Below are 10807 nucleotides of genomic sequence, written 5' to 3'. Positions count from 1 at the left end.
AAACACTAAGCCACTCAAATTACCTTCTCGCCCTGAATGATCGCCTTAATTATTTAGTATTTTAATTTGCTTAAACATACATTTTGTGTCAGATTTCATCTTTGGTGTCAAGAGTTTTCATATCAGTTTCATATGAGTGACAACTGACTGCAAATGAAGTGACACCGCCAAGGTAAATGATTTCCCAGTTTGGATCCTGGGTTTCTCCCTGGGTCAATAGAGGCGTTGTTACACAGGATAGAAATGGTTATCGCTGTCCTCTGCGCAGTTACAAACCCGGAAAAAGTTTAGAAATTAACTCAAAACACTTATTGATAGTCAACTCAAGAGGTCTGTTGGTGATAAAACAACTAAGGTCACAATATTTGTCCTTTCTATTGTAAAAGATTTACCTGTGCATACACTGGCGATAAACTTCAGCTTCACCTGCGTCAAGTTTCACCAGCACTTCGAACTTCCGGTTTCACGATTTCGCTTAAAAACGCGGAAATTTTCGCAATAAAATACGTTGGAATAAGAATGGCGCATTAAAATCCAACTCTCAGCAAATTAGTGGAGTAAATCGCAGGAGCAGAACATATAGATTAAAAAACAATAGCACTTATTTCTTCTAATTCAAACTAGGATCATGAACTAGCAACCTGTATTACAACAAAGTCTATGATCACAGTCAGTATCCTCTTTAATCAAATATTGCAACCTATACAAGACAATACAACAAAACTCATGGACGGTGACATTTAGGTTGGATTTGTGGTTCGTGTAACAGATAACATGCTATTGTGTACATTCTATTCGAGTTATATTCGCTGCAGAACTTTACTTTGATAATCGTACACCGGAAACGCAGTTACTAACTCGGCTACCTTGACAGCTGATTAAACTTCCATTCAAGTTCAAGTAGCCGGGAGGCAAACTTCTGGCTGTTTCGACAGCTGCAGGCATTGCTACGACAAACGGTTTGTCGACATAGTCGCTGTGAACACGCTGTAATCCTGAGGACGAACTCATTTGTCTCCATTTACCTGCAACAATGAACTTTCTCGCTGAACACTGCAGGAAGCTGCGGACGGGGCTTTTGATTTGACCTAGATTTGTTTTGTTTCCAGTGAGAGCCTACAGGTTAGGTAGTTTTAACCAGCTAATCCGAGGAGATAACGTCAACTAATCCGTCTTTGTTAATCCTTTCACACTTCTCTTAGGACACCGTTGAGGAGGAGGAGGAGGAGGAGGAGTGTCCCATTCCCACGTCCGCCAAGATAAGCAGTCAACGCTCCGCTCAACAAGTCACCAGAACTCAGAGTTTGGCAGTTGGACGTTTCTTCGACACCATGAGGAATTAACTCTCCTTAACGCCTCAAAGTATGCGGAGTAAACCCGAAGTCGACCAGCGGAAACGTGGCGAGGCTGGTGACACTGAAAGGGCCCCTTCAGCGGCGGTAGGTGCCAGCGGAGAGCAGCAGCGGCTCCACGGGGCATGAAACCTCAACCCGAGCGCGCACCGAGGACGGAAGCGACGCGATGGCGCTCTGCGGAAGAAGGAGCCGACCCAGGGTCCTCCTCTGCCTCTTCGGCGTCACGTTAGTGGGCTATCTCATATTTTTCAGACACAACCACGGCGACGTGAGCGCCACAAACCGACGGGAGGCCCCCTGGGAGCGAGAGGAGCTGGTCAATCAGGAGCTGAAGAGACCCGTCTACGAGAGGCCCCCCTTGGATTTAAATGCCCCGGGTGAGCTGGGGAGAGCCGTCAAGCTGAGTCTGAACGGAGAGGAGAAAAGAAAGGAGGAGGAGAGCATCAAAGTGCATCAGATTAACACTTATGTCAGTGAGAAAGTGTCGCTGCACCGCACGCTGCCAGAGAGATGGAACCCACTGTAAGTCACCAGCATCATGCTATGAACACTCTGTACTAAAGTGGATTTTATACACTGTGGATACCAAGACAAGCTAAAACAGCCGTTGTAGTCCTTTAAATGAGCATTTGCTGTTGAGTAACTGCTGCTTGCAGTTATTAAATATGATTATTTACTAAGACAACAAAGCTGCGTGCAGACTTACCTCACCCAGCCTCACCCACCTCCCTGCCAGGCTGGCTGCTGACAAGTGAATCCCTTCCTCACATTGCAGTTGCAGAGAGCTGAAGTATGACTACCGGTCCCTGCCGACAACGTCCGTGGTCATCGCCTTCTACAACGAGGCCTGGTCCACCCTGTTGAGGACAGTCCACAGCGTGCTGGAGACGTCGCCGGACATCCTGCTGAAGGAGGTGGTGCTGGTGGACGACTACAGCGACAGAGGTGTGATGGAGGGACACGCTGACAGACAGGCCGCAGGACGGGCAGAGGGGGCTGTGGGCAGACAGGCAGTCAGAAAGGATTGTCGAGAGGCAGGGACACATGAGAAGGCAGATGGACAGGTGCTTCCAGGTCTGACAGCCCGTCACATAGAAACAGGGGAGGAGGAGAGACGGACATGTTAGCAGTTAGGAAAGTCAAACAGACAGATAGTGAACTCACACGTCTAGGCCTTTAGTACACAGTTTGTTTGTATCCTTCGTCATATTTCCAACAGGAAAAAATTAAGAACACAACATCCCGTGGCTGAATCGACTAAAGAGGCATTTGTCCTCAAAGCCGTTCATTGTTCTGTCTTCTGTGCCCGGCTGTGATGAGCTGAAGCGCTTCAAGGGTGTGGTTCGAAACCGCTTTGGCTCGTGACCCAATAAATGAAGCAACGCATGCCTCTCCCTCTGCCCTCACATTACCTACACACACACACACACACACACACACACACAGAGCGCTGAACAAGTAAACCAACAAGCTTTTCATTTGATGCATTTCAGGAGGAGGTGGAGAGAGTGAAAACTGTTCAGTATTCAAAATGAAAACTTAAGTACTGTTGTGACAGATTTATGAAGTCCAGATGTTTGTGTTCTGTCCCATAAATCACCATCTAGGGGTGTGTTCAGTGCCTGTTTCAGCGCCACAGGCTCATCTCAGTAAAGCCCATTTTATTATTGACACCTGTCCAAGTTAACACTTCAGCAGCAATGCCCCTGATGGATGATCATTGTGTATGAAACCCTCTTAAACACCATTTTCCTTTCTTTCCTAATCAGCTTTACCAGCTGCTGCTGGAAGCTGGCAGCAGATTGTAATTGCTGTGTTGTCCTTGTTCCATTTATTCATTTAACATCTGAAGTGATTTTGAGAAACTGCTCTCGGTACAAACATGGCCTTCATGCGCACACATAGAAAATAACACGCGTGGTGTTGTTGTGTGGCTTATTTGTTTATTTGTTCTATGTCCTGAAGAGCATCTGAAGGAGCGGTTGGAGAGGTACATCTCAGGTTTGAGGAAGGTGCGTCTGATCCGGGCCACCAAGAGGGAGGGGTTGGTGCGGGCCCGGTTGCTCGGGGCGTCCATTACCACTGGTGATGTGCTGACCTTCCTGGACTGTCACTGCGAGTGTCATGAAGGCTGGTTAGAGCCCCTGCTCCACAGGTAAGGAAACCCTCAGCAGGAGAATTGAAAGCCTCTCTCTCAGAGTGTTTTGTCAAAGTGTGGCCTTGTGCTTAGAAAAGCTGTCTTTTAGCCACACTGAAGTGTCACAGAGTGAAGCACTGAACCTCTAGCAGACAGATAAAAGAGTGCTGTTGTGTGTCTGACTCTGACTTGGTGTGCTCAGTAACTGGGCTCTCTCTAGAGCAAGGGCAGCGCAAAACATTGACATTTGAAATGAACAGTTTTCTTGCTTTGTAGCGCTGATTCTCCCTGTCAGCAGCCTCTCTGTCATCTCCCCTCCAGGATCAGAGAGGAGCCATCGGCTGTGGTGTGTCCTGTCATTGATGTGATAGACTGGAACACCTTCCAGTATTTAGGGAATTCTGGTGAACCTCAAATCGGGGGCTTTGATTGGCGGTTGGTGTTCACCTGGCACTCTGTCCCAGAGTACGAACAGAGACGCCGTCGCTCGCCCACTGATGTCATCAGGTGTGTGACCTGTTGCAGAGAAAAAAAGCATGTAAACATATTACTGCCAGCTGGTGCTACATGTCCTGCTGTCTCATCCAGATGAGTCATCTTTTACAAGTTTACATTTCTTCTTCTCCTCAGGTCCCCCACTATGGCAGGTGGTCTGTTTGCTGTGAGTAAGCAGTACTTCCATTACCTGGGGACATACGACACAGGGATGGAGGTGTGGGGAGGAGAGAACCTGGAATTCTCCTTCAGGGTAAGAAATGATGTGTCTGTGTGTAATCTGAATACGTAAGGCTCCAGCTTCATGCTAAATAGGCACAATTCATATACTGTCTCCACATGAAATATGCACAGTTTAGGCGCAACACAACGCACAGCACTACAAAGGCGGGTCAGATCTGGTTTACATTTACCGAGAGCTGCACCATGTGATGGCTCCTCATTCCCTGTGAAAAGCATCCTGAAGGAATTAAAACTAGCGGACCAGTGAAAACAGGCCAAACACCCTAATTCTATAATTGTGGTGAAGAATTTGAACAGCCTTTCTGTCTGGTAACCACAGTTTCCCAGAGGGAAGGAACCAAAAATATTTCCCTTCAGCAACAAGACAGCTCCTCTGTTTCCAAACTCCTCTAACAACAAGCCAGTGCTTTGTGTCGCCTGATTGAATGATTGCGGCTGAGGGCCTAACGAAATCCACGTGGTGGTGGTGGCGGCGGTGCTGTTGTTGTTGATGTCTCTTAGATTTGGCAGTGTGGAGGCAGCCTGGAGATCCACCCATGCTCCCATGTGGGTCATGTGTTCCCTAAAAAGGCCCCTTACTCACGGAGCAAAGCTCTGGCAAACAGCGTGAGAGCCGCTGAAGTCTGGATGGATGAATACAAAGAGGTCTACTACCACCGGAACCCCCACGCACGACTGGTGAGTCTGCACAGATGGTGTGTGTGTGTGTGTGTGCTTGTAGTATGAAACATATCTTAATTTGTTTTATAAGAAGCATTTTAAATGATTTGTTTCCTTTATGGAGTGTTGTGATGTTTTTCCATAGCTGCAGTCATCACACCATAAGCCTGATTAATCACTGGATTTCACCAGTGTGCACACTCTCAGTCCCACACACACATGCACAAAATGACATGCGCTCTCTGCTCTCACAAACAACGCATGCACGTTAACACGCTGCACTCCCGCTGTGGTGTAAAAGCTTCCCTGATTAAGTGACGCTGGGGATACATGAGCGGTAGACACCCAAGGTGACAGCGGTGTCAAGGCGTTCCGGTGTGTGATTACCACCTTTCTGTGTCACTCGCTGCCAACGGGTGTCACCCACCCGTCCTTGACAGGGTGAGAGCGGCGCTAACCCATGGGGTGTCCTGCCTTTGTGCATGTGCATGCACGGGAGGGCCCGGAGCGGTGTGTGACAGTGTAGTTAAGAGGAGAAGCTCTTCTAAACACAGATCAGGTGGCGCTCATCTCCCTGAGAGGAGGTAGCCTTGCCAACCTCGCAGTGGTGCAACAAACCAAATACACCAAAACCTCCAAACAAGCACCGCTGCTGCTCCTCTCCTGAGACACAGAGGTAGACACATGCTCACACATTTATCTTATTTGTGTTGTTTTTCAGGTGTTTGTTTGTGTAAATTAGTACTTTGAGGTTCGGTATGACTAAACTGCGTCTCCACCTTTAGTCCTGATTTGGTTCCAAGCCCACAATCTCTGTAACTTGAGTCAGTCTAATACATATATTGATGGCTAATTTGAATATTTCCAGTCGTTGATTACCTTGTCATCCTCCCCAGAGCAAAAACTTAATACTGGGATTGCGCAGCGTGACAGTGTCACTGAAGCTGTCATGTTGACGTGTCAGTCCATCTGAGTTATGTTTACAACTCTTGATTAATAAGAAATAAGGCAGCGTGAAACCTAAATAAACCAGCTTCAGTATGCAAAGGCGTATCATTTCCAGGGATGTGTCAGACAGGAGAGTGAATCTGCGGCCATGTTTTTGTTGTTTTCCTGCCTCTTCACTCTCCCCTAATTGGCACCTCCCTGGCCTCTTGTGTGCATCAGATTGGCCTCTAGGCGCTCCTTAAGTTTTTCCTGTGACCTGTTACTGATCCTTGCTCTGGATTGTCATTGTCTCTTACATTCGCCATCCGTTGGCGTATAAGTAGCACCTGTACTGACGTTTAATTTTGACCTTATTGGCCTCTTACACTGTAGTATGTCATTGTCCTCTCATGGTAGTTCCTAGTCGCTCCCATCGACGACAGACTCTCTCCTTTGAGAATCACCCTCTTGACCAAATAAATTGATGAAGGGCCAATTAAAGCTGTGTTCAGGGCAAAGCACCAGCATCCATCATCCTGCGGTGCTGCTCGGGCCTGAGCAAATGCTCACCAGCAAATAAAAGTGGAGACGGTGTTCTTCCCTGCACTGTGTGTGTAACTCTGCATGCATAAAAGTATTTACACAAGAACACGCATACTGTTTGTATTTACTAACACACACACAGAGACAATTGCTCTTTGAGTAGAATGTGGTTTTCTGTTAGGAGCTCTGTTTGTTCAAGGGTGTCTTATTATTAGGGATGCAGTTGTGTAGAGTTATAGAACAACTATAGATGGTGCTGTTGTCATGAATACATCCTGTGTCGCTGCAGCTGTCTGACGCTGACTGCATTAAGAGCATACACACATACGGTCTTTATGGCGTGCCATTGATACGACATTTAATATCCGCACTACAGCAGTTCTTTTCTCACTAATATTGTTTCGACTCTCAGGGTATTGAGGCAGAAAAGTGGAGCTAAAATAATACAATGGTGGAACTATCATTTCTGGTCTTTGTTTCTAGGAGGCGTTTGGGGACGTGACAGAGCGGAGGCAGCTCAGAGACAAGCTGGGCTGCAAGAACTTCAGGTGGTATCTGGATAATGTTTACCCCGACATTCACGTCCCAGAGGATAAGCCAGGCATGTTCGGAATGGTGAGAACACATCTGAGTCGCTGATTGTCAGGTGTAAACTATGAGTATGAATTTGCCAGTTCTCACCAGTTTGACTGAATTTATTCAAGCTGTGCAGAGCAGAGGAGAGACTTTTTTTTTAAAAAAAAAAGATAAAAGTGTGATATATATCCTCAGAATAAGATGAACTTTGGCCAAAGCCATGTATGAGCTTCTGTAAGATTTATCAATACCTGTAAAGATCTGTTGATGTGACTGCTTTTTGCTCTTCACAGCTGAAGAACCGGGGCAAGACCAACTACTGTTTCGACTATAACCCTGCAGATGAACACATGGTGGTGGGCCAAAGGGTCATCCTCTACCCATGTCATGGCATGGGTCAGAACCAGGTACTGGACGTCAGTTAGTCAGGCCATAAGCCATAAACTGTTTTTATGCACCAGCCTCCCTCCTGTCCTACGACAGCAGTCATCATGATCACCAATAGCTGCTGAGACTCCCTCATACAGTCCCCACATTTCACAGTAAACCACAAGGGTTTGTTGTTGTAATCTTACAAATCTGAGAGTAGTAGACTTATTCTTCCATCCCAGGTTGAAAAATGGTATGAAGGCCTTGTTGACACAAAGGAGAGTGTGTTTCCCAACACCTTCATACTCTGTGTTTGACAGTAGTCCAGAAAGCACTGTTAAATTTACCATTGTTATTCCAGCAGCCCTCTGTGGACACACTCTGCTGTTGTCTCTGTGGGAGGTAGATTCAACAGTGCTTGTGTGTGTCTCTCATGAGAGCGCTCTGCATGTTACAGAGTCGTATTCATTCCACACTTTTATTCATAGTCTGTGCACACACCAGTATTACACGGGTGTGTTTTTGCAGGTGTGCATGTATTATTCACTTTGTGGGGACATAAATCTGTTAACACTGTCACATTGTGGGGTCTGGCCTTCCTTATGAGGACAAAATGCAAGTCCTCATTGCATAAATTGTTGGATTTTAGCGTGAAGACTTGGGTTAAGGTTAGGGTAAGTGAATGGTAAGCAGTGGTTCTGGCAGTGGTTCTTATGATAGGTTAAGTCTCCAGGAAATAAACTTAAGTCTATGCAATGTCTCCAAAAGTGTTGGAAAGTGATCGAAAATCCAGCTGCTTCATCTCCTCCTGCAGTTCTTTGAATATTCCACGGATGGCGAGATCCGCTATAACACGAGGGAGCCCGCTGGATGCGTCGTGGGTGACAGCATCAGCACCTACCTGACTGTCCAGCTGTGTAGAAAACGAGGGCAAACTGTACCAACAGACCAGAAATTTGTCCTCCGAAAGGTAAGGCGCACATGTCAGTTTTAAGTGCCTGTATCTATTAAATCCAGAGTCAACCACAGAGGCAGTGTGTGGTCAGACAGCGGTGAAGGAGTAATGAGGCAGGTGGTGACACAGACCCTCTACTCATAGGTGCAAATGTGTCTGCTCTCTGTTTCTTCTGCTCCAGACGAGGGCAAGGTGACATATACATTTGATGATATTTGTTTTCCAAATAGGCTTTTGGCATTCCCGATATAATTCTCTTACTTATTTGAAAGCACTGTGCCGTCATCAGAATGACTCCCTTTAAAATTCAGGCTGTAATACTGTAAATCTTTTAAGTGTCATCACTGGACTGAAGCTGAGAGAACTGAATCATGAGGTCGCCGCCAGCCAGGACCAAAATCTAATTTGTGTTTCCCAGTCAAAGTCATGTCAAGCGCAAACACAGCTGAGTTACTCCACAGGTGTTGAGCGCCAGTGTCGCTGATACTAAGCTGTAAATCACAGAGTAGCAGCAGGCTGGGTATTCACCACACAATGCGGCGAGTTGTTTAGCATGTGTTCAGTGTAGTCACGCCACGCCGATGGCGGTCGCTAGAACACGCTATCTAAATGTAAATGGACCCCAGAAGGACAGAATGGATGTAACAAGGGGTGCAAGAAGCAGAGGAGTGGGGAATTGGACAGTAGAGGGAGAAGAGAGCGAGCAAACCTGCGAAAAGGGAACTGAATGGGAAGATAAATCAGGGCAGAATATGTGTGTTTCAGCAGGAAGCTTTGGAGCTAGCAAAACAATGTTGAGGATAAATCACAAAGTCAAAATGATGGAGAATAGCACTTCACTGAGCAGCTGTTCTGTCACTTTGGATAGCTGCTGTTGGCCTTTTGAGTGATTTACCAGCGTCTGACTCTTGCGCTTTAATATTCCAATACTTCTTGATAATGCATGTTCGACATGTGGCTGTTGACAGGACGGGAGCCTGTACCATGTCATGAGCCAGAAGTGTGTTCAGGCGGTGGACAAGACGGACAACGGGACACCAGCCCCCTCACTCCAACCCTGCTCCGACAGCTCCCACCAAAAGTGGTTCTTCGAGGAGAGGATGTGATGCTATCAACGGAAAATATGTCTCCAAATATGCCTTTCATTCAGGACCAAAGTACTGAGGAAGGAATTGGGTGGAGTGAATTGTGAAATGTTTTTTCATGATGTCGCCTTAGGTGGAGCCCAGAGGAGGAAGCTTCTGTGCTCTCTCCCAAACTTCAACCCTTTGCACTTTTCTGTGCCAGCTGGATTTAATGGACCAATAGGAAATTATATTGATGGTTATACTAATTAAGTACAATGTAAATGTATATAGGAGAATATTTTGGATGCTGTTGCTGGAAGACAGGAGTCTACTGGAATATGTATTGTCTTTAGAGATGCTTGAGAATTAGAGATAACCCTCACGATCCTACGCGCTGTCCTTTTCTTGTTTTTCACTCACACACTCCTCTCCTGGTCCGCTCTTTGAGACTAAAATCAATTTAGCACACTTGCTTTTTACACACATGGACAAGCACTGAAACACATGCGCACCCGTCTGATTGAAATCCTCTGTCAACAGACGAGCTGGTGGCTGACATCACAGTGATTCCCACAACCGCATCAGGCGTCATTTTGAAACCTTTCGCGTCTTCTCCTGTAGAGGGGGCCAGCACTCCAGTCTCTGCATGCACCTCTCTTTCACTGTGTTCCCTGTTTGTCCAGAGGAAGTGGGACAAATCTTCAGGTATTTTGTTAAGAACTCTTTCAGGACATTTTTAGTGCTTGCTACTCTTATGTACCAGTGGCTTCGAAAAAAGCCTCATATCACAGGCATTATGCAAGTACGTAGTACCTCTTCAATTTAATCACCGAACTACTGATAACAGGAGAAAGTCTTATTCCATTCTGCTTGGACTGGAGTCATTTTGCATTGTTGATTTAAACTGAGGTAGAAGGACGTGGCTCGTTTTGCCAGTTTTGTAGTGATTTTTGTAACAGTTGTTTTTCAGCGTAGTGCACTTGCCTCTGTTTCGTGCTCGTCGAATGATCTGCAGCTTCAGATGACTAAATCATAGCCATATTTGATGGATTTGCTTCATGCGGTGTCAACTGTTTAATTTTTAATGATGTATTTTCTCAACGTGACTAAATTGCTGTGTTATTTCATAGCTTCACTGCAGACGTGTGGAAATTTTAGTCATTTAATGCTGAGTACAAAGGCATCACCGCCGATTCTTCCACTTGGAGCTCATAGAAAGTGCCCAATGTAAAAGAAAAAAAAGAAAAGGAAAAAAGTCCGATTTTATTTTAAGTTATCCCTTCAGGTTCTGAACATGTGCATCTGAATGTATATTTTGTCGCACAAAAACACGAGATTGGAAGGAAACCATACTTAGAGTAGTGACAAAGCGTCTGCACGCTTACAATATGTATGCTCCCCTGCTGAGAGTACAGCATGCACAGGAAAGAAGGCGTTCCCTGGAGTGTAACTGCTTTACTCTGGTGGCCTGGAGATTTGT

At 46.1% G+C, this 10807-nt stretch overlaps 1 protein-coding gene across 1 annotated transcript; it reads left to right on the top strand.

Moving 5' to 3' along the window:
* Positions 1 to 1202: 1202 nt before the first annotated feature.
* On the top strand, positions 1203 to 10556 carry galnt12 (UDP-N-acetyl-alpha-D-galactosamine:polypeptide N-acetylgalactosaminyltransferase 12). Its single transcript, XM_076754533.1, has 10 exons — positions 1203 to 1877; positions 2131 to 2300; positions 3321 to 3510; positions 3814 to 3999; positions 4123 to 4240; positions 4732 to 4908; positions 6844 to 6975; positions 7230 to 7343; positions 8120 to 8275; positions 9229 to 10556. The coding sequence occupies exons 1-10, from the start codon at positions 1522 to 1524 to the stop codon at positions 9364 to 9366; spliced, it is 1737 nt and encodes a 578-aa protein (XP_076610648.1). The 5' UTR covers positions 1203 to 1521; the 3' UTR covers positions 9367 to 10556.
* Positions 10557 to 10807: the final 251 nt, after the last annotated feature.

Source organism: Chaetodon auriga, chromosome 17 (genome assembly GCF_051107435.1).
Source record: "Chaetodon auriga isolate fChaAug3 chromosome 17, fChaAug3.hap1, whole genome shotgun sequence".
Lineage (NCBI taxonomy): Eukaryota > Metazoa > Chordata > Actinopteri > Chaetodontiformes > Chaetodontidae > Chaetodon > Chaetodon auriga.
Note: the sequence above shows the minus strand (reverse complement) of the source record. Positions and strands in the feature narration are given on the sequence as shown.

What these genes read in the sequence shown, in the direction of transcription:
- galnt12 (XM_076754533.1), top strand. Translation starts at nt 1,522, where the DNA reads ATGGCGCTCTGCGGAAGAAGGAGCCGACCCAGGGTCCTCCTCTGCCTC. An exon ending in CCAGAGAGATGGAACCCACT is followed by an intron (nt 1,878 to 2,130) that starts GTAAGTCACCAG and finishes CTCACATTGCAG; the next exon opens with TTGCAGAGAGCTGAAGTATG. An exon ending in GGACGACTACAGCGACAGAG is followed by an intron (nt 2,301 to 3,320) that starts GTGTGATGGAGG and finishes TATGTCCTGAAG; the next exon opens with AGCATCTGAAGGAGCGGTTG.